The sequence below is a fragment of the Vanacampus margaritifer genome, chromosome 2 (assembly GCF_051991255.1).
Source record: "Vanacampus margaritifer isolate UIUO_Vmar chromosome 2, RoL_Vmar_1.0, whole genome shotgun sequence".
In the NCBI taxonomy this organism is placed as follows: Eukaryota; Metazoa; Chordata; class Actinopteri; order Syngnathiformes; family Syngnathidae; genus Vanacampus; species Vanacampus margaritifer.
This window is the reverse complement of record NC_135433.1, coordinates 47,578,988-47,603,037: the sequence shown is the minus strand read 5'-3', so window position 1 is coordinate 47,603,037 and position 24,050 is coordinate 47,578,988. Positions and strand designations below refer to the sequence as shown.

The 24,050-nt window shown below is 38.9% G+C and overlaps 1 protein-coding gene across 5 annotated transcripts in view; it reads right to left on the bottom strand.

Annotated features, from left to right (window-relative positions):
- The window catches only part of greb1l (GREB1 like retinoic acid receptor coactivator), a 76,493-nt gene that overhangs the window by 24,779 nt on the left and 27,664 nt on the right, over positions 1–24,050 (bottom strand). The window contains exons 1-12 of one of the 5 annotated variants that reach the window (XM_077556774.1): positions 17,010–17,203; positions 12,521–12,625; positions 7,985–8,144; positions 7,727–7,906; positions 6,952–7,128; positions 6,635–6,814; positions 6,439–6,561; positions 4,927–5,049; positions 2,874–3,011; positions 2,668–2,793; positions 2,154–2,291; positions 1,043–1,228 (exon numbers count right to left, since the gene is read on the bottom strand). In XM_077556774.1, coding sequence (XP_077412900.1) covers positions 1,043–1,228; positions 2,154–2,291; positions 2,668–2,793; positions 2,874–3,011; positions 4,927–5,049; positions 6,439–6,561; positions 6,635–6,814; positions 6,952–7,128; positions 7,727–7,906; positions 7,985–8,141 — 1,528 coding nt within the window. In that variant the 5' untranslated portion in view covers positions 8,142–8,144; positions 12,521–12,625; positions 17,010–17,203. Of the gene's footprint in view, positions 1–1,042; positions 1,229–2,153; positions 2,292–2,667; positions 2,794–2,873; positions 3,012–4,926; positions 5,050–6,438; positions 6,562–6,634; positions 6,815–6,951; positions 7,129–7,612; positions 7,702–7,726; positions 7,907–7,984; positions 8,145–12,520; positions 12,626–17,009; positions 17,204–24,050 lie in introns of those variants that run through there. The other 4 variants (XM_077556776.1, XM_077556773.1, XM_077556775.1 and 1 more) reach the window with 4 other exon arrangements.

Here is a 24,050-nt window from a genome sequence, read left to right as displayed (position 1 = left end):
TCAAAAAAAAAGAAAAAAAAAATTGGATGACGTCTTTTAACGTCACTTTACTTGACGTCTTTTAACGTCAGTGGCAGTGAAAGAGTTAAAAACATTTTATTTATTTATTTTTTTGGTTCAATAATAAGGTTATAAATATTCGTCATTAACTCATTCACTCCAAGCCATTTTCACTGAAGCAACTGCCTTTGCTCCCGGCTGTTTTACTGGATTTTAACAAGGTCCACAGAATATTCTGTTCTATTGCTATAAAAACATGGAACTTACCAAAAGAAAGATTAGTCTCTTCTTTCATCAGGATTATTTTTTTTTTATCTGTTTCCATTTTGCAGCAATTAGCATTAGAATATAGCTAAGTTTCATCATTATTCACAAACCTATTGAAAACACTGGGAAAAAGAGCTTGTATGACCCTGGCTGGTCTCTTATACTCTGCTGTCACTTGCTGTTTGTTTTTTGTAATAATTACCATTGCTTTAAGCGACTTCTGCTCTAGCATTAAAACGCACACATAAAAACGTATAAATACGTTTTTGGGAGTGCAGGACGAAGTATTAAAACATTTATTTATACGGTTTTGGGTTTGAATGAGTTAGAAATTATAATGATGCTAATAATGGCGTAAGAATAGATCAACCTTCTACCACCATATTCTGTAGGCAGCAGAAAGGGCTTTTGCTTCTTAAATTAAAATTAAAAACTCTTCTCCGTAGTCAGCAGATGGTATCTCTATTGCCTTAAACTCAAAATTGCATCATTCATTTGGTCCACTGGAGTGCAGTAAGCCATTAAAGGACTCTTTTCAAAACCAAGGTTATTACATGAAATTGCTCTTTTGTCCAAAACTTATCATCAGACCAAAGTCTCAACCATTGAGAAGTTTCATTGCTTTAGCATTAAATACAAAATGACAGCTGGGATAGGCTCCAGCACGTCCTCGACCCCTATTGAGGATAAGTGGTTTGGATAATGGATGAATGTTAAACAAAAAGTGAGGTGTAGAGCCTAGACTTTATTGTGTGTGTTTTTTTTTTCATCTTACCTAGACGTGCCAGGTACTGTAACGTGAGCAGAATCATGGTCTCCACGCTGAGCTGCTGGCTGCTGCTAAGGCCTAGCGTTGCCAAAGTCTTCTCTGTCAGCTGGCCGTTCTGGTAGCAGCCCACCAGCAGGGGGCTCACCACCACTTCCCCCACATTGCCGTAGAAATAAGGTAAGGTGCCATGACCTGGATGGACAGCAATAAAGAGTTAATGAAGCATAGAGGGGAGGAAATTTGTTCAATTTAAATTATATTCCTCCATTGTATAAAGTCATTTTTTGATAAATATAAATTAAATATAATTCTTAAAGAGCCTTAAAAGCTTGTACTTATTTTGTTAAAATCCAGTTTATATCATAGTTTGTTAAAGCAGGATTACACAAACACAACTTTCTTCAAATGTTATGGATTTTGCTAACGTTACAAAAATCTGACAAGTTGCTCAGCGGGTAATTCGTACAAATGGAGTTATTAACTTGTAAAACCTGGTGCTGTTTGGCCTTGGCAGAGGTCAGTGTCCTTATCACTGTTGATATTTAGGCGAGCAGGGTCTATTTTCAACATCTACTTTTGCCGCTTTATCCACTGCGGGCTCTACTAGCAAACTACGAAAACCAAGCTACAAAGCAAACTACGAAAACCAAGCTACATTGAACGCAGCGTTGTGAACGAGGCGTAGTGACAAACAACAACAATGGAGGAGAGTGGGGACCTCCTGAATGTACTTTTTGGTCTTATTTTATCGCAGAGGAGATTTTGGGCAACAGAGTGCAAAATAGAGATTGAGAACACCAGATTTTTAAATTTATTTTATTTTACAGCTTTTATATGATATATTTATAATATAATGCCAGAAAACATTTTTACTGAAAATCTCTCATTAAACAACAATTTAATGTCAATTTTTATGTCAAGTAAATTTCAATTCAATCAATTTTTGGCCTCAACTTTAAATATAATTGAAATTAATTAAAGTATTGAGTTCATTTTCATATACCCAACACACACACAGACACACTCATGTTTATTAATTCTGTTTAGTTTCATGAAACATGTGTTCATTCCGGAAGCAATTTCATGTATTTCATGTTTAGATGGCAGAGTCTGGTACCAATGAGGATGACAGGGCGAACCCCTGCACAGTTGAGCAGGTTGTCCGGTATGATGACCGTCCCCCCAGCGCTGACAGGCTGTGGCTGGATGACGCCCGGCCCCGGGGGCTGAGGAGAAGCCCCCCCTAAAATAGAGCCTGAACAGTAAACACAGCAATGAGAACACAGGGATTATCTAATATTCTATTCAAGCCAAAGACATTTTGGCAGCCAATTTACATTTGATAATGGCAGAATTGCAAGGTAGATGTTTTAGATTTCTATTTTTCTCCAGTAGCTCTATCTCCATGGAGATAAGAGGGTGACTCATCCCTAAACGACCGCACAATGTCAGCGATGTTTTGTCGTCCTCAAAGCAGACTTGGAGAGATTATTAGAAAAAAAGCCTACGTAAACATGTCTGCTAAAAAGCAGAAAGCATGCGGGTCTATGCTGCTGAGTCTGATTCACGTCGAAGATGAAATGCGGACCTTGGTGGAAAAAAAAAAACATTGATAATATTCCGGAACCCACCTGGCGTGCAGACGACGGGTCGGATAGCCGGCACGGGGACAGCCGTGGGCGGGACCGGGACGATTGAAGTGGGATGCCAGCTCCGATGGCGTTTCTTGGGAGGGCCGGAGTTCATGGCTGATGAAACTGAGCGACACAAAAAAAAAACATCAAATGATGCGTGTTGAACTGGGAACACAACGAGCGGTGGAGAAGGGATGTCTTACCTGGACTATCTCCCAAGTCGGCAGGTCGATATGCTTGGCCTTGAGGTCCTAAGGTAACCTGGGAGGGGCTGAGTAAGTGGGGACGCCCGTCTGCACCCAAGCCATTCGACGGGCCGTTTACTCTCAGAGCGGTGGGAACTGGAAAATCGCAAAGAATATGTTCTTAAGCTTAACACAACCATACTGTTTATTATTTTAGGACAAAACACTAGGCACACAGCATAATCTAATGAGATCCAATATAATGGATTTACCAAAAAGATTGTTCTTTTGTTTACATTGCAAGAAATCAAAGTTTTAAACATTAGTAGAACATTTCTCAATGAATTTGATTTATTTATTTTAAAGGATTTACCCCTTTTGTTCATTTAATTGAACATTTTTATTTATGTAAATTTTTCCAATTTTGTTTACATTGCCAGAAAGCATTTTTCGACATTTTCATTGACCATTTCTAAGTCCTTCTATTATTTTTTTCTATAGTATTATCCGTATGGTTGTTTTTTTGTGTTGAATTTAACTTCTCATTCATTTGAATTATTTTCACTTTGGTTTTGCGAGGATACATTTTTTTTAAATTAATTAATTAAATAAAAAAAAATAAAAAATTCATTGAACGTTTCCCAATAAATAATGATCTTATTTTAATTTTTACAAGGCTTTTCCCCACTTTGTTATGCCATTAATTTTTCATTTATAATTTTCTTATTTTTATCTTAAAACATTTGTCAGTGAATACTTATTTTGATCATTTTTACCAGGATTTTTTCTCTCTTGTTTTAATTTAATTCATTATTGTTTCATTCATCTTATTACTTTTTACATTTTGTTTAAATTGCCAGAAAGCATTTTTAAACATTTTCATTGAACATTTCACATTGTATAATAATGATTCATGGCAAACAGAAGATGTTGTTTAAGTAACACTTTTATTCATTTTACCCCACTGTTGTTCACATAGTGAGACAGCAAAAATTAACAGTTTTTTTTAAAAAACAGATTTTATTACTGTTTAAAAAAAAATCCTACATTTGTTAATTAATTTTATTTTGCAGTCATAAGACAAGTTTTTCCCCTTTTGTTTACATTGCAAGAAATAATCTTTTAAAACATTTTTAGTGAACATTTCTCAGTGAGTAATATACAAATCTTCATGACATCCTTAAGGCAGGAGACAGGAGGTTGTTAAATAAAGGTGTTCATAATTTAACTTAATTTAATTGTATTTAATTGTTTGGCCTTGTTTCTCCAGGTACTCTGGTTTCCTCCCACATTCCGAAAAACATGCATGGTAGGTTAATTGAACACTCTAAATTGTCCCTACATGTAATTGTGAATGGAGATGGTTGTTTGTGTCTGTGTGCCCTGTGATTGGCTGGCAACCAGTTCAGGGTGTACCCCGCCTACTGCCCGAAGACAGCTGGGATAGGCTCCAGCCCGTCTGCGACCCTTGTGAGGATAAGCGGTTCAGATAATGGATAGATGGATGTTTGGCCTTGGCAGAGGTCTGCTGTTTACTGAGGGGCACTGTAGTTATCAAACACACTTTTTGTACTAGAGCTGTCATAGATCAGTATCAGATTGTGTGTATAGTAATTAAAGAGGCACACGCAACAAGTTAATGCCTGTGTTCAATAATATGAAAGCATTTTAAAATGGCCTCTCTGCGGTCCGATACTGGAGTATTGATTACCAATGACCCAAGAGGACATTTTCTAATCTGATATTCACTGTGTGTACAATACACCAAAACATTGATGGCGTGCATTGCGTTTTGCCTGTCAATAACACACAACCTTGTAAGAGGGGATAATGGATTGCCAAACCTAACAAGTCATTACGGCATTCCTTCCTTTGCTATTGATTTCTGTGTGTGTGTGTGGTGTCTAAACAGAGGTTAATCTCCATGGTCAGCCGTGGCTCCATCTGCCTTATGCATCAACCATAAAACAACTATCAACCTGTAGCTAGGCAACCTTTGACAATGCATACATCAGCATTAAATCCCCCACCGAGCCTTCTAGGAATGACGTGAACATAATTCATTCTTTACCTATCGGAAGTGTCTTGTTTCCAGGCGTGGAGGCCAGCGGCTTGATGAAGCCACACTCTCTGTTCAGGTCAGGACTGCTGAAAAAGGCGGATGAGGCCGACATCATTTTGGTGGGCGGAGAATCTGGTGGTAGAGAGGGAAAAAAGAGAGAGAAGAAATAAGGGTTGAATAGCGGATCTGATTGATCTGTGAAAGGACACAGTTTAATTTTCGTTCACAATGCCAGAAAGCATTTTTAAACATTCCCCAGTGATTGATTTGATTAAATAAAAAATTTGCAGGCAGGTTACCCCCCTACCCCTTACACACACACACTTACTGTACACACTGTTTTTATAGTAAGTACATTAAAATTTTTCAGTTCTGTTTACATTGCCAGAATTTTATTAAAATAATTTACCATTTTCAAGTAAATCATTTTTAAGTATAAAATATTTGTTAAAATGGTAAATCATTTAAACAAAAATAGAAAGCCATTAATTTCTTAGAAATATTCAATGAAAATGAGAAGTTTTAAAATTGCTTTGAGGCAATGTAAAAAAAAAAAGAAGTCAAAATATGATTTTCTCTTGAAAGGGTGTATGATCACTGACCAATCAGTGACAATAATTATAATCACAATATTGTAATATTTTGTATCCCAAGTATCAGGAAAGAAATCAAATGAGGAATTTTCTGTGTCTTGAACCATATTTGGTATCTCGAAGATCTCAAATATCAAGAAATGAACCATAAATGATACCTAGAGTGTTAAGAAAACAAACATATTCCGTGCCTTTCGTATCAGGAACCATATTTTGTATACAAAAGATCCTGAACTATATATATATAAGAAAAAATATTTGGTACCCTAAGTATAAAGAACAATTTGGTATATTGAATATCAGAAAAGGAACCATACTACCTTAAGTATCAGGAAATTATTGTATTTTATACTTTATAGATCAGGAACCATATTTGGTACTCCACAGAACTTTTATTGTTGGTGCCTTATACCGTAATATGTATATATATATATTAAAAAAAAACATTTGATAATTTAAAAATAAGAAACCATATTTCGTACCTGGTTATGGGGAACTGTACTTGATACCCGAAGCATTAAAGAAAATAACTATATTTGGCACTGTATAGAGCAGGAACCATATTTGGATCCCAAGGATGTTAATATTTAGTAGATGTCATATTTAGTACATTCAGTGTCAGAAAAAGAAACATATTTGGTACCTTGTGTATCGGGAGGGGACGCATATCTGGTACCATACCTATTGTCAAAGCAACCATATTTGGTACCTGAGTGTCCCAAAACGAACCATACTGTATTTGTTGCCTTGTATCAGAAATAGAAGCTTTTTTCTTATCAGACCATATTTTATTGTATTTATGATCACGCATGTGCACTTTTTTTTTTATCTAAAGAAGAGCCAATTGTTATGTAAGATAGCGCTTTATTCTATAAAAAAAAATTCAACTGCTAATGTAATGTCCAGTCATGCCAATGTTTTGGCTCACCTGAAAGGGAGAAAGGAGACGATCCGTTTCCACTGGTTCCTCCATTTTCTTTGCTGCTGCCTGAAGATGACGAGCTTGGTTTGGAAGTGGGCGCACCACTTGACACCTGACGTGTTTTACAATCTGAAGAGAAGACGATGAGAAAGAAGCTTGAGATACGGACAAAAGGTCGCTCTCGGATTGAGGCGTTTGCTACCTTTCCAACAGATGAGAGGGCCTTTGCACAAAGCACCCTGAGAGTTCTTCACCAGGTAATACTTTAAGTGCTTCTGCTTCTTGGGCTGCGTGGATAGCTTTAAGTTGATGTGGTTGGAGAACTCGGTGAAGTACCTGAAGCCCTTCTCGCCGCAGCCCACGCAGTTTCCGGAAAAACCTGCTGGCGATCCAGAGAAAATTGTTTCCATGCTTAACATGAGACGACGATCAAAAGATGCCAGTGAGACACACAAAACGGCTGCAAGGCCATGCCAGTGAGATGACTCGACAGGCCGTCCAATCACGGAACACGCTGACCTAAAAGTGCATTTTTGCCGTTGTCGTCGGGCAAAAAGCGGCGGTCCACGGCGCACACCAGGATGTGCTCGGCCACGCTGGGGGACTTGGCGCCGACCAGCTCGAAACCCGTCGGGACTTCGATGAGCTCCGTTGCTATGGAGGCCAGGCGAATGTCCTTGCCGGCCTGGCAGAATCCTGAAAATTTGAATTATTCTTATTTTAGTCAAGGGAAGAAACAACTGTTTTATGGAAGAGGATTAGGGCCAGTGAAGAGAAAAAAAGGGCTGCCAGGATTCTGACTTTATTCTCAAAATTCTGATTTTAAAGTGAGAATTCTCCCTTTATTCTCAGAATTCTGACTTTGAAGTGAGATTTCTGACTTAAAAGACAATTCTCACATTAATCCTAGAATTCTTACTTTAAAGTGACAATTCTCACTTTAATCTCAGAATTCTCACTTTATCACTTTCGTCTCAGAATTCTGACATTGTAATGTAGAACTATGTATTGTGGGGAGAAATTAGAAAGTCAGAATTCTGAGATTAAAGCAAGAATTCTCACTTTAATCTCAGAATTCTGACTTTGTGATGTAGAACTATGTATTGTGGGTAGAAGTTAGAAAGTCAGAATTCTGTGATTAAAGTCAGAATGCTGAGAATAAAGTCAGAATCCTGCCCACCTTTTTTTCGCTCTTCACTGGCCCTAATCCTCTTTTGTAGTTTTTCTATTTGCAGACAAAAAAAGAGGAGACATTCTTTTTTAATAAGGCCTTGTGGGTGTGGTAAGGTGTTACCTTCCATGGTGCAGCATCCCTCTGGCACAGGGGTCTGCAGGTAGGGCATCGGGGGGCTGTTGCTGTCCGAGTCGTCTTCCTCCTCCAGCTCCTCTGGATCGTTGGACGAGTGGCTGTTGGTCAGGAGCTCCTGCGCGGGCAGCTCGCCGCCATGGAGCTCCGCTCTGGGTTTCTCATCCGCTGGAAGATTATCATCATCATCATCATCATATTATGACTGTGCATGTCTGCCTGTGTGAGAGTACACCACTGATGTACCGTCCGTGTTGGCAGGACAGGGCTCGGGCTTCAGGTAGAGCTGCGTGAAGATGGGCTGCGGATCTCCGCTGCTGGAGCGCAGCGACGCCTCGATGGAGTTGTGCAGGGCCTCTTCGAAGCGAGCAGACTTCAGCTGCCCGGCGTAGGAATTACCCATGATCTGTCCAAAGGACAAAATAAGGTGAGCCAATCACGCACAAACGCTCCATACGTCATCATTCAGGATATGTTTTTGTGGGAAGTGAATAGAGTAAGGTTCCCCATGTTGGCAAATTTCAAAACGTCTGCATTAGTCATTCTAAATTCCGCAATACTGTAAATCGCTACAACACAGACTTGTGTCAAGTGAACTTAGTGAGGGTCCCAATGTTGTCCAATTTAGCACATCAAAACAACCGCATTTTTCATTGTAGATATTGTGTGTACTGTAGGAACACAGACGTAAAATGAGTTTCCCCTGGCTTTTCCACTGTAAATAATGCATATACTGTAGATGCAATGCAAACTGCTGGAAAGTTAATGGAGTTTGGTTCCTGAGGCTAGCAAAATTAACCGCCGAACTACTACATCTATAGTATCTTGTTAATACTGCAAATTTGTACATAGTAACAACAGAAAAACAGACACGTGGACTGAGTGAAATTAGGTTCCCCATGCTAGCGAAGATAGCATATGAATATGTTTGAGTATGTCAAATATGCAATACTACCTGTATGTATTTCTACAACAGAGTGACAGAAAGTCATTGGAGTGAGATTCAACCCTAACCCTAACTGACAAAGTTAGCTCATCAATGCATCTAACGTAATCTACATATTGAAATGAATGCATCTATATTTCTCATTGCAAATACTGCATGTACTGTAGATGCAACGCAGACTGGCAGAAAGTGAACAGAGTGAGCTTCCCGAGGCTGGTGAAGTGTGAATCAGTGTATCTGTGTCATTGCAAATGTTGTTTTGTAGTTTTGCATAGCAATCACAGACAAGTGGAAAGTGGGTGGCATAAGATTTCCCATGTTGGTGAAGTTGGCATCATTAATTATTATTGCAATCAAGTTTTTATTGTCACTACAGAGTGGTGAATGGAGTGAGGTTCCCTAGGCTTTCTAAGTTAGCTAATAAATACATCTGTTCTTCATTGTACCTATTGCAATTATGTATGACGCTGCAAAATATTGGTGTAAAGTGAATTGAGTGAGGTTTCGGATGTTGGCCAAGTTAGCGAGTCAAGAAATAAGCTTTGTTCAGTGTAACTATTGCTACAAAGGACGCAGGTACGCGGTGGCCAAGGGTGGCCATGGCGCCGATTGATAGATCAGCTCCTGAAGCAGATAGAAACATAATTCCAAAAACATTTCAGAGCTTACACATGTGGCGTTCACACAAACAGAGCTTGATTATTACAAACCTTCAAAATATATATATATATATATGTATATATATATATCTATTTTTTTTTTTATTTACTGTGTCGCATCTGCGGGTGTGTTTTCGGACACAGTTGTCATGTTGCCTAAATGTCAGCCTATGTTAGTGCTCTGTTAGTCCATTAAAAGGCATAATTTACTTGTTTTTGTTATTTATTGATTTATATGTTTAATGTTCAGTGTTTTGAACTAATTAATGTGTGTAAAATCAACATTTCTTTTTTTTAATACTTTGCTGTTCGCTTTCCTTTTCTACTTATTGTGTACAGGTCAGTAACTGACATTTGCCCCATTGCCGCCAAGTGGCAGAAAGCTCGATTGTAACTGAGCAATTCATTGACAATTGTAACAGCTACAATGCATTGAATTCATAACATATGCTCTGAGATTATTTTATGCAGCACACTAGTTGGTGCTCGCAGCCCAAAGTCGGCATGCGAAAGGTATGGCTGCATGGTTAAGAACCACTTATTTAGACATTTCAGGTATTTGAGTCATGGTTTCACCCTGGCCACCCCAATGAAAAATTTCTGGCTACGCCCCTGATTGCTACTACTATATATAGCTACAACACAAACTGGTTGAAAGTAAATGGAGTGAGGTTCCTTGTGAGAGTGAAGTTAGTACATCAAAACTTTTACTGTACCTACAATACAGAATCGTAGAAAGTGATTTTTTTCATTTTCAATTTAAGGCGAAACTCCAGCGAATGGCCACTGTGTTAACTGCCTCCCTTCTCTAAAGGTGGTCCACTCTGGGACATCTGTCGGGTGTCTTGTGTGGCCTCTTTGGTGGCATCCTCAACATGTGTTCATGAAGAGAGAATGATGGGGAAAAAAACACGGGTGAAATTTCAAACCATGCCCTTTTTTCCCTCAAAATAACACGACCTCATTGTTGTTGTTTTTTTATTGTGGTAGAAACTGAGAGCTGTTCCTTTTTTCTTTTCTTTTTTTTTTTTACACTTTTGTATCTTGACAATTTACGGAATTAAAAAAAGCTTAATTGATGACAAATTCCTTTCTAATTAACATCTTAAATTCTTCCCCTGCTTGGTTACACTTGGTCAAGTTTTCGACAGACCAAGTTTTAACTTTTTAATTTTCCTGCCATTTTGTAATGTGAGTGGGATAGACAAGTAGACGATTTTAAAAGTGTACTCATTGTGCCGTTGGAGAGATAAACAGCTTAGCAGAGCTGCGCTAAGCTATTTGTTCGTATTAACAAAAAAAGTTGTGTGGCCGTTGCAGCAACACTTCCAACCTGATGAGTTGGCTGCCTAAACTCGACGCAGAAGAAATCGAAAAAAGGATGTGCACGTTCTGTCTGTTGTGGTACTAATGCCAATGATAAGTGGTACAGGACCATGATAAACTAGAAAATAACTCAATATTGAAATACACAATACATAGTGGTGAAAGGTGAATGGAATGTGGTTCCCCAATGTTGGTGAAATTAGCACATAAATACAGTAGACCCCTGCTATTCATGGGACATAGGGACCGGCCCTCAAATAGCAAAAACGTGCCTATAATTTATGCAAATTGAAGTGCATTTCAGGACGAAAAAACAACAACTTTTTTTCACCCCCCCAAAATAAACAAACAAACAGTAGATAAAAGCAACTTTTTGTTCAGCCCAAAAAAACAACAACAACAAAAAAAAAACACTTGGGAAAATGGGTTTCTGGACCGAACCAAATAAATAAAAAAATATTTTTCACTATTTAAAAAAAATCTGCGAATAGGTGAATCCGCAAATATACCGGGTGTCCGCTGTACATTGGTTTCCACGTTGGTAATTGTAATTACTGCAATATAATTTTTACCTAAATTATAGAATGGTAGAAAGTGAATAGGTGAAGTTCCCCAGACTGATGAAGTTAGCGTTGTAAACACGTCTTTGTCGTTCGTTGTAAATATTGCAATTCTGCATATAGTCAAAATACAAACTGATGAGTGACTGGCATGAGGTTCCCCAAGCTCGCAAAGTTATCTCGTCCATGCACCTACAACAGTAGATTGTTCATTGTAATTATTGCAAAGGGTTACACCATATGCCAACTGACTGGATTGGTAAAATGAGTGGGGAGCCGTGTCCCCTTAGCTGTCATCAATACAATAACATAATTTATTTAAAACCTTGCAAAACATCTTATGCCTGCAACATAGATTAGCAAAAGGTGGATAGAGTGAAGTTCCGGAGGCTGGCAAAGTTAGTCTCCATTGATAATTGTAAATATCGCATTGCTTCAAAACACTAACTGGTGGCAAGTGAATGAAGCGAGGTTCCCCAGACTGCTGAAGTTAGCATATCAATTGTTTATTGTATACAGTGAGAAAAGAGTTTAAACCTTCAACCCATTGGTGGAAAATGGATGGAGTGAGGTTCCCAATGCTGGTCAAGTTAGAATGCATCTATCCATTATTTATCATAAATATTAAAATATTGCATATAGAACAAAATTTGAGAGAAAGTGAATAGAGTGAGGTTCTATCTTGAGGCTGGCAAAGTTACCACGCCAATGTATCAATGTTGTTCAATGCAAATTTGCAATTCAGTCATTAATTCAAAGTGAATGAAGTGTGGCCAAGTTAAGTTAGTACATCAAGAAATCTATGTTGTCCATTTGATTTATTGCCAAGCATTGTAGGCCAAGAAATTGATTAGTGTAACTGGAAATGAATGGAGTGAGGTTCCACATGTTCGCAAAATTAACAATTCATTACTACTTCTGAATCATTCATTGTAAATATTTCAATACTGATAAATACTGTACTTGAAGGAGGTGAACAGAGTGAGTTTACCCAAAGCTTGTGAAGTTTGCACATCTTCTCAACTTCAGTATTCAGCGTGTGTTTTCAGATACTGGACTTCACTTTATTGTTACAGTTACTGTAGCTTATGCTTTGTATGCAAATAGCTTTAGCTCTGAGCCTCAGGCGCTATCACCATTTTTCTTTTGTTACCCTATTGTTTGACTAAGGCGTGCTTCTTAGGACAAGCTGTTGTAATGCCATGTGATCGTTTAACATCGGATTTGCATTCATGGTCAGTGTAGGAAGAAGGAGAAGTAGTAGTAGTAGAAGAAGAAGAAGACGACTCACGTGATCAGTGTTGGCAGGCGTGAAGGGACTTGTTCACCTCAGCTACATGCTGGGTCGCCGCCACTCAGCGTTTCAGTAAAGACATTTCACTCAAAACGCCGACACCTGAGGGAGGACGCGTACATTAACTGACAAAAAAAAACTGATGTAAACCAGTGAGCAATTAACATCAGCGTGAGACAGATGCAGGACTAAGAGTACCATATATACCATTTTGAAAATAAATAAATAAATAATAATAATCATCATCATAATTTTTATTTTATTTTTTAATATTTCTGCACACTTTATAGCTACATTACATTGCCATGAAAAAGTATTTGCCCTCTTCTAAAGTTCTTATTTGTTTTGCAGTTTCCAAACCAAAGTAAATATAAATTGCAGTTTTATATATTAATTAGATTTATTAAGAGAAAAAAAATATTGAAAGCTGCCTAACTGTATGTGGAAAAAGTACCCGCCCAACCCCACCCACCTTGTTAAATCATGAATTTACTGTGCCTAATCCCATTTTTGAATTCATTTTCCCTGACCACACCCAAGCCTAATTACTTCCAGACCTGCTCAATCAAGAAATCACCTAAATAGAACCAAATCAAATGAAGTTGACCAAAAGCTCTCAAAAAGCTGCAACTTAACGCCATGGTCCAAAGCTGTTCAAGAACAGATGAGAGACAGTCTGGAACCATCTGTTTGTCTGGAAAGGGTTACAAACTCATTCCTAAAGTTTTGGGACTCCAGCGAATCACAATGTGAGCCACTATCCGCAAATTGAGAGCGTGGAACAGTGGGAGTAGGAGTAGCCAGTTAGGACTAGCCATCTTACAGAAATGACTCCAAGGGCACGACGACAACTTATACACAAGGTCACAAAGAAAGCAAGGACAGCATCTAAAGACCTGCTAGCCTCCCAGTAAGGTCAGTGTTAAATACTCAAGCATTGAGGAAGAGACTGGGGGAAACACGAGATCATAAGAAAGAACATAAAGGCTCGTTTTAGTCATCTCCAGTTTCTGTAAAGGATGTGTCAAAAACATCAGCAAGTAAACATCTGAATGGCTTAAGAAAACAAAATGAAGGTGTTGGGGTGGCATAACCTTGAAAGCCTGTTTATGGTCGACAACCCCCTCAGTGTTAATGAATTAAAGCAATTCTGCAAGGAAAAGTGAGCCAAAATATCTGACTGACTCATTGCCAATTACAGGAAATATTTGATTCCGGTTGTTTTTGCTGATAATGGTTGCCCAACCAGTTGTCAGGTTTAGGGGGGAATCACTTTTTCCACACAGGGCCATGTAGCTTTGTATCTTTTTTCTCCCTTAATAACAAAAATCTTAATTTTAAAAATGCATTTTGTGTTTACTTGTCTTATCTTTGACTAATATTTAATTTTGTTTGATGAGGGGAAACATTAAAAAAAAAAGAAATCAGGAAGGGGGAAAGACTTTTTCACACTATTGTATAGCAGATAATCAAATCAAACTTTACAAGCATAATAATGCTCAGTTTGGGTTTATTTGTTCATATGTGATTTTGTTAAAAATCAAAAAAAAATCCTTGTATGTTATCAACTCTAATTTAAATAGACTAAATAGTGGAGAACTGTCTTCCAATTTAATTAGCCTTTATATTAGCATAAACCAAAGCTATAAAATCTAAACATTTACATATCAAAAATCTTACAGATTCATTTATTGCTTGTATTTTTCCATGAGAAGAGGACCTTGAAAAAAATAATCGCATGTTAAATCGCAATCGCAATACCGAAGAAAAAAAAATCAAATATTATTTTTCAGAATAGTATACTGCGGAGCCATTCAAGATCCTTTTCTATGAACGTTTTCATTATCCGTTCTCCACGGTGGTCCAACAACAACAATGAACGTGCTCGTGAGCACCCCAACCATGACCGCAGAGGCTCCTCGGAGCTGCTATGCGATACCTCGCCCTGCCTCTGGGCTATTTCCACACTATGGGGATGCTTCAGTTTGTGTTGGCCGCACACAATCAACCCATGCTGCTACTTTGACCCCTTGACAGAGTATTGTTTAACCACTCAGCCTGTGACATAACACAAAGCAAAGTCCCCCGTACTCCCCCGACACTGTCTCGATTGACCCCGTCATCACCAAAGCGGGGTCCAAGTCCTGCAAGTGTACACACTTTGTGCACGGGAGCTCGTCCATGTCAATGATTAGCTGGCTTTGATGCAGCCAATCAAGTCAATGTGTCAGTCAGGAAGCTCCTCTGTGGTCAATGGGTGACACAAGGAGCCCGCATTCTTCTTCTTCTTCTTATGCCCTCACTTGAGTCCGTATCCAATAAAGCGGTGCAAGTTCAAGCTACGCCTACGGAATATGTGCACAACTGTTGGGATTGTTATCTGGCGAGCCACACGGCGATGGCTCCACGAGATGAGAGGGCCATAAAATCGAAGAAACCCCCCCTCCACTAAAATCTTGCCCGAGGCGCTTGAAGTCGTCCAGTTTTTCCAGTCATGACACCAGGACGAACTGTACTTAGCAGGAATGCGGAGTAAATGAGCCCACTGACCAAATAGTGTTCATTCCACTTCAAGTCAGGACCACACTCCTTCATGGAGTTGACTTTTTCCGTTTTCTTTTCTACTCAGCATTTTCCCATCACTATCTAACGTTCAAGACCAAAAGTCGTTACTTGAATATGAAATTGCTGTGTTTCATCAGGCGGGGGTGGGTAAAAAGACTTTATGTACCTGTATAATGAATGAAATGCAGGGAGCTACTCTGTGTTCAAGCTTTATTTAAAAGAAAATTTTAATATTAAACACACACTTATTTAATTAATTTGCATTTGACCAACAATTTGCTTACATGCTTGTGCAATTTATTTAGGTATTAGTAATGCGACTAAATTAAAGTTAGCATACATTTGGATTTGGATCAGATTAATTTGTACTGTCTGGTTCTAAACTCACGGAATTAATAATAAAGACTACCGTATATGAAAATACTGTATCTACATCATCATTTGCAAAATATAATAAATTTGATTTAATTTGTGATAAGCCTCTTTGTAAACGCATGGCAATAATAAATAATTGCAACATAAATAATAAAAAATATGTATACCATTTTAAACTCATAGAAATGATAATAAATACAATAAACAAATAATTATTAAAAAAAAATTACAGTATGTGACAAGCCAGATTTTAAGAATAATAATAATAATGTTGATAATAGTAAAATATGATTACTTACTTATTTTTGTTGTTAATGATAATGTCAAAACATTTTTGTGATAAGCCTGGTTTTAAGTTGGCAGTCACTATCAAAATCATCATCACCATAACAATAATAATAATGAACATTGAACAAGATGTCAAAACATATTTTAGTAATAAATGTATGAGAAGAAAAAATATATAATACTTAACAAAATTCTGATATCGTATGTGATAAGCCTGTATTTAACTAATGAGTGATAACAAATACAATCAAAAATTGTACAATACAGAAAATGATTTGTGATAAGCCTGGTTTAAAAAAAAACAATTCAATTATTTATAATACAAAAATAATAATACAAACACATACAGTATCCAAAATTTGACATATATTATTGTAAAAATATATTTTGTAAAATGCTTATAAAAATATAACGCATTAACATTTACTGTTAAGCTTCAAACTCATTACAATTATATTGATGATAAAATATGTAGTATACTATAATGTAGGTGATAAGCCTGGTTTAAGAAAAATATATAAACTAAAAATAATATAAAAGCTCGATATACCTTTATTTGTGATAGCACTTGATAAAATAAATAATAATAAAACTATTTAAATATATTAACAATAATATAAAGAGAATAATACCTGACATGACTCAAATTTTCCCATATAAGAGTTCTATTTTTCTTTAGTACAGATTTCTCATCATTATAATCTTAATCAAATGCTGTGAGCTGTTGGGTTAAGTGTGAAATTAATTAAGACTAGATGCGTGTTTGACATTTTCAAAGAAAAATCTGTAATCAGACCTAATATGTCAATACAACCACTTTGCATGACTGCTTTTGGGTTTGCATTCAGTTGTCTTTTGTTTTCTCCCTTATAATTGCATTAGAAGAGGAGCAGGGAGGCTACTAAATTCAATTGAATCGCAGCCTCCTTTCGCATTCAAACCGGCACACTTTCCCAGATTTTACACGAACAAGATCAGGGTGAGAAATTAAACGGGGGAGCTTCACAACGCTCAGCTGGCTGCACCACTGGCCCTGGATAAGACGTCACACTCACACACGTATTAATAAAACCAGATAAGCATCAGGAGCGCTCATTGTCATGCAGGAAAGAGGCTGCTGTTAACATCAGAAAAGCAGAAAAGGGGGGATGGGAAGGAGGGGGGGGGGTGTAGAAAAACGACTAACATCTCACCATGTCCCCTAGATGAGGCGTTAAAAGCCTCTCTCATTAGAGCTGTTAAGAATAGTTTTCTCTACCTTGCATGACTTTTTGAAGCTTTCAAAATCCCAAATTGCGCAGAAGAAATCCCCCCCAAAAACTGCTCCTGGGATGTGTTAGTCCATTGAGAGTAAATCCTTGTGGAACGTCCAAGCAGGCATGTGGAGCTGTGTGTCCTCTCATGACACACACAGTCAGTCAGTCAGGCTGCAATGAGAATCTTCCTCCCTCTCTCTCTCTCTCTCTCTCTCTCTCTTGCATGCAAACAAACAGACATAGACCCCTCCCCCCCCGCTCCCCCCCTACTCCCCCGAGGTGCCCTCCTCTGTCCTGCCTGTGCCATTTGCCAAGGAGGAGGAGGAGAATGCATTCATCTGAGCCCCTGTGGTGACAGATGCTCTGCAAAGGGAGGGCATTTGGGGGTGCTGCTGTTGGTGGTGGGGGTCTTCGTGGAAAGAAAGATGGTTAAAAGAGGGGAGGCATGGGGGGGGGGGGGGGGCTTCATCTTCCCGGGGTCTGCCACGCGTGACCCCCCAGCACGCCAGCGTAGGCCACTGTGTCAAGTTTGGTGAATTAAGGAGGGGGTTTGACTTTGGATGGAATCACTTTAAGGTTTTATTTAATGTGTGTGTGTGTGTGTGTGGGGGGGGGGGGGGGGGGGGCTTGCTGTTGAATCTATCAGGAGCCGGAATGTCAGGCAGCATTTTGTCACCACGGCCGGGATTGACCCCCACGTCAAGCGTAGAAGGGTTAGAATTAGGTGGTTGAGGCGGGGGGGGGGCTTTCACTCTACTGCTATAAATACCAGTGAGTCATCCTCTGCAAAATAAATAAACGGAAACGAGCGACAGGCGGATGTTGATGGCAGAATGAGGGATTTGCAGCAGTTATCTGGCTATGTCCAGGAAATAGCCCGCACCGGTGACATGGCACAATTGCCAGTTCCAATTGCAAATGGCGCTCCATTAGAGATTATGCAATTAAGCGGCATTCGGTTTTCCTCCGCCAGGTACCAACAATCTGAATCACAGATACACAGCTTCTACATGTCTGATTTTCGTCACAGGCATTCATGTCCTGTCATGTCAGTGAACCCTTGTTATATCCCGGTTCATCTTTTGTGCCTCCTCTATACTGCGGATTATTAAACAACATTTTTAAACTAATATAGATACTTTTTGTTTTGTTTTTTACAGTGAGGGCAAGTCTGGATTTAGAGGTGAGCGCCAATGTGTAGTATCAGAACTGAGATCTACTAGAAAAGATGTAACATGATTAATAGCAAGAAGATGAGGCAGAGAAGGCCCCTAACTAAACTAAAGGTATAGGCACGGTTCCCACAGGGCAGAGGAAATCTATGCCTGTGAGTGTTGTTGTGTGTTCTGGTTATTTAAAGGTTTATAATTACTGTAACATTTACAGTATGCCAAATATCTGCTACTCCCGTCTATGGCTTTTCGCCTATGTTAGCGTGAAGCTACATGACTTTCAACGTTTGGTTGAACATTTTGGTGTTTAAATATACAATTAATATGTTAATTTATTCTCTAATATTTCAAGTAAAATCTACAAAGTAAACACACCAAATGGGTAAAACACTGGGAGTGGCACCTTCATGCAGGTGCAAAAAAATGTGCAATAAAAAAACACACATCGACGGTTTAAAAAACAAAAAAACTAAAAACCTTAATGTCCTTGTTTACTACTTTCATCCATCCAAATGAACAATGAATACTTTTCTACAACAACACTTTCTCCCACATTCCAAAAACCTGCATATGAATGCCGGCTTGTCTATTTGTGCCATGTGATTGGCTGGCGACCAGTTCAGGATGTACCCTAAGTCAGCTGGGATAGGCTCTAGCTCACCCATGACACTAATGAGGACAGGCGCCATAGTAAATGGATGGATCAATGGCCTTGGAGGAGGTCTTTGTAACTATGAAGACCTTACACATTTATTGTCACACTTAAGGAAACATTGCCTCTTTTTGTTTCCCACAATCCTTCAGAGAAAAAAAACATTCCAGAGGTAAAAATGTGAAAAGTGCACGTAGAATCAAAGGGAAAGTAATAATTCTCTGGCAAATATCCTTTGCTTTGTAGTTTGCCAACAATCGTGATCTCATTGGTTTGGATCAAGCAACTCCTAATAGTGCAATAACTTTTACGGTTTCTCACTGTGCTATGAGACTGCATCTTCAAGCAGATCTACACCAAAATGTAATGTTTTCTTCCTTGGCCCACACTTAATGCATAATTACTTGGTTGACCTCAGCCAAGGCCCAACAATCCTACTCACAGCCAAATTGTATATAACTTCAGATTTTTGTCATTAAGGTTCAAGCAGACTAATAACTTATTGTGATGCAAACAGAGACAAAAATAAATTGCAATACTTAAGTACTGTACTTGATGTATAGACATTAGTTTGTTTTTCCTTGGTTTTTCCTTGGCAAAGGTAAAAATATAAAAACTACACTTAAATATAAGGACAAATAATACATAATACTGTAATCTGGACATGCTAACTTGACTATATCCAACTACACATAATGTCATGAAAAATACAAAACACAAGAGTATATATTTATTTATTTATTTACTATCCATTGTTTCAGCCTCCATTAAAGGTCAAAATGTCACTGAAAAAACATTGGAGGCTTTCTTAAAGGGGCAGTAACATGACAGGGTGGACAGCGATTTCTGGAACGCATGCAAAATGTTAAATCTAATTCTGAAAATTGAAAGCACGTAATAAAAATGACTCGTCTCATTTACCTACTACACTCTAGCTAAGGGATGGGCAACTTAAACCCTTGAGGGGGCCACAACTTTTCATCCGTGCGTCTCGGGGGCCACATCGGATCACGCAGCCGTGGATTTTCATATTCACAAATGTATTTTTTATTATTATTTATTTATTTATTATTTTTTCATTTGTTCTGGGAGTTCAATTCCCATTTCCCTGGTTATTTGTGGAAAACAGATTGAATCAGTGTTTCCTGAGGAATTTGGGGGTATTTTTAAAACTAAATAATATTACAAAATCCATACACTGTTTCCTGCCCTGGTTAGAAGAGCATTGTGTGGCAAATGCCAAATTCAGTAGGGGTGTGCCAAAAAATCGATTCTCATTTAGTACGATTAAGAATCGATTTTAAATGTCCCAAAATTGATTTTATTTAAATTATTTTATACTGTGCCTTTGTCTGCATGTGCCTTTATTTGGAGCTTTTCATGTCTTTGTGGCCACTGAGGGGCAGTGTGGTTCCACGCGGTCTAATACGCAGTTAAGTTGTAGTCACATTAGAGAGTAGAAAGAAAAAGTCACGATCACATTAGTCCAATAAAAAAAAAAAATTCAGCGTGGAGCCGTTCTTTTGAGTAATAAAAATGCCGCGAGTAGCGCGCTAATTAGCATTAGCGTGTCAGACTGGAGCAGATCATTACAATTCCTTCATCTATAGATTGAAGCAAAAATCATTGTCTATCAAATCATTTTGAATCAAAAATCGCCCTTAATCGAAAATCGATTCTGAATCGAATCGCAGACCCAAAAATCGGAATCGAATCGTGACACATTCAAAGATTCCCACCCCTAAAATTCAGGTACAGTCAATGAAGAAAAAGAGGTGTAAAATGAAAGAAATACGTTTGAGGAGATTGTTTTGCTATGTGTGCAAATGTTTGGCCACTTCTATAAGACCTTAAGAGTTCCATTATTATTCTGCGACATTTTCATGAAGACTGAGTGATTGTGATGTGGTCACCAAATGCACTTTATAAGAGACATTGGCAATGTTGATGAGTTGCGTTGCCAAGTTCCCATTGTGTGGTATTTTGTACCACTTTTGAACACTAAGGCCTCTTTGTGTGCGCTTTTCCTGTCCGCTAATGAGCCGAGCCAAGAATTTGTCGGGTAAACAGAAATTCCGGATGGCGGGGAAGCACAGTTTATAGCTTCATGCCAATATTTACCCGTACACATCAGTTAATGACAAGAATCCTTTCTAGAATTGAATGCACCCCGGATTGTGTACAGTAAATGCCGTTAGCCCCGTGTTCCAGTTCATTACCGCAGACGCGCTCAAACAGTTGTTTTAATCAAGTCGTGCGCGGCTCTTCGCACCTCCCCTCCAATGGTTATACGAGGGGCAAAGTCAGCGCGACGGGGAACAGCTGTAAATGCCATGCCGGCCAATGGCTGCCTCCATTAAGGGGGACCCTGGGAGAGGCTTTCAGACGCTTGTTTTTTGTTTTTTTTCTCTACCGGCCACAGTTGTCCATACAGCGGGCTTGAGTTTGACTGTGAAAGAGTGTCTGGCTGTGGCGTTTTTGTACTCATAACAAACGGATATCTCACGAAGGAAAGGTAAGCGCAAGTTCAAGCAATGGGAAAAGAGCTGTCAGCGTGATTTACGCCTGAGCTCCTGACATTGACAAGCCCCCCTGCCACCGCCCCATCCTCCCGGCGCAGCATCCTAAATAGACCATTTAAAACGCAGATAATGAGTAAGCCTTAAAAAACAACAACAAAAGAGTGCGGATTGAATGGCTTCCCGCCCCTAAAGCCGTCCCTCAGCACCGGCCACATTGAGCACCCCCCCTTCCCGGATTAAGGTCCGCACAAAGGAGGAAGGATCTCCACCGCCACCTGAGGAATGATGAGTCACATGACGCCACCAGTGAGGAGGGGAAAGGGGAGAAAAGATTCTTCCTCTTCGGGATTCCCAGGGGAGGGCCGAGTGTTTTTGTTTTTTAGCTGACTCAGCAGCGGCCCGACGAATGATAGAGCACTTTAGGCTCCCATCCCATTATCTTAATTTTTTTTTTTAATTATTCATCCATTTTGATGGCTATAAGGTGGGTTTCCATCCACCCATTTTTATTCGAATTTTCAAGAAATGCGAAAAATAAAACTTAATTGAAACGCTCGAAATTCGAAAAAGGGCCCAAAATTCGTAAAAAGTTTTTACGCTTGGACGGCGTGGATTTTTAAGCATATCGAAAAAAGGAAAATGCGAATTTTGGCTATAGAAACAGATTTTGCGAATAAACTCTGGAGGTTAAAGTAAGTTATTTAAAAAAAAATGAAAACCTTTCCATATTAGGCTTGGCTTGGTGTAGATTAAGTGCTATATAAGTGCAGTTTAACATTATGATTAAATTGGATTTTTTATTTTTTGGACTATGATGTGTTTTTCGGCAAAAGTACCTTTGGCAACCCATTCGAACGGATTTGGTGGTTGAATGGCAAACGAATATGCTAATGCATGCATTTGGTGTCTGTATATATTCGTATCTATATGGATTTGCTGACCAAAGTGGAGCTTTTCAAAAGCGTATTTGAAATGCTTTTAAAAAATATATTTTTTACATTAAATGATTTGAAACACTTTTTTTTTAGTGTGGGAAGTTGTGTCATCAGAGAGGATCTCAGTGTGAAACCATTGCTCCTCCCCGGGGATGACCTTTTCCTTTGTGGAATGTCAAATCTCCTAACCTTTACACTATCTGTCCTTAACCTTTGTGGAAAACATCATTGGATCAAGGTGAGATGAACAGGTGCTTCCTTTCAAACATACTGAGGAAATGAGAGCTCCACTTTTCCTAATTGATATGAGGGTTAAAGGTTGCAGCCAGGCATCATTCCCAAGCATTTTTCACAACCTTTCGTCTAAGTAAAGCTTAGATCATTTTACTAATATGAACTAAATATTACATTTACAGGGGGGCATCTGAGTGTAACAGCTGGGGCAACACATGGCGGCTCTGACACTGCAACATGAGGAGCATGAGGTTCAACTGACAAATCCACAGATGAGCAATGAGCATCAGGTGGGGAGAGGAAGTACAGCGAGCGAGCGAGGTGCCAATTAACACGTCTCCCCTCGCGTACCCTCACCAAAAACCAAACCGCAACAGCAAGCAAAACAAAAACAACCCGCCCATGCCCAAATTCCCGCGACGCAACGTGTGAGGACTCGCACCGCAACCCGCTGATCTCATTTCCTTATAAAAAGCCTCGCCGACGCACACCCCCCCCCCCCCCCCTACATCCCTGACCCGACATCGCCTGCTGGGCCCTGAAGTGCAAATGTGGGCTAGTGAGGATAGCAGATGAGCTAAGGTCATGCCAAACAAAAGGCAAACATTCCCAGTGAATGTCATTGCTGAAGTCGACAGCGACACAGAGTGGAGATAATAGCGCCGGGCCCTCTCTCTCTCTCTCTCTCTCTCTCTCTGGAACTAGTAGGGTGAAGCATGGTTTAAGGCCTGCTGTGGCCAGAAGGAGCGGGGGCAGGGAGCGGTGGGCAGCGACGGGGGTGGGTGCGGGTCTTAAGCCCGGACAAAAGGAGCATTTGGACACATGAAGAAGTCATCATCATTAAGCCACTGGAAGTTTACTGTCCAGTTATAAAGCTCATTTCAAAACCAGGGGGTGAGCTAAGGAGAGGCTGGGAGGGGTGCATGGGAGCAAGAGGGGGGGCTAATTCACCGCCTTTGTGTCCGGATTGGAAGAGGTGACCTTGCCACACACTCTGGCCCCTGGTTCCTAATTATTTTACCAAAGTGGATTTACATTTTTCTTCCATGTATCTTTTTTTTTTGGGGGGGGGCAAGTCGTATTTTTTTATTATATTTATATATAATATTTATGCATCTATAAATTTTAGACCAAACTAGAATTCTGATTATTTATTTATGTTTTTTGTAAATGTAATTAAAATTTTATGGACCAGGGGTTCTTTTTTTTTTTTTTAAGTTGATTTAAATTATAATAGTAAAAATAACAAAACATTTAACATTTTGTGTCAAATTTTTTACAGTTCATTTAGATTTTTAAAATGTATTGTTATTGTGTTATTAAAATTTTACCTACCAAAGGTGAATTATATTTTGTTTCTCTTAGTCATGGGTGAGTACCGATACCAGGCCTTATTTCAAAGTATCGGTACTTGCGACAGAGGCCAATACCAGTATCAGTTGCCCTCTGGTGGCCATTTTACAATCAGGAACCAGAAATTAGAAGAATAGAAAATTTACATTAATTTCATGCAATTTTAAGGAAAATG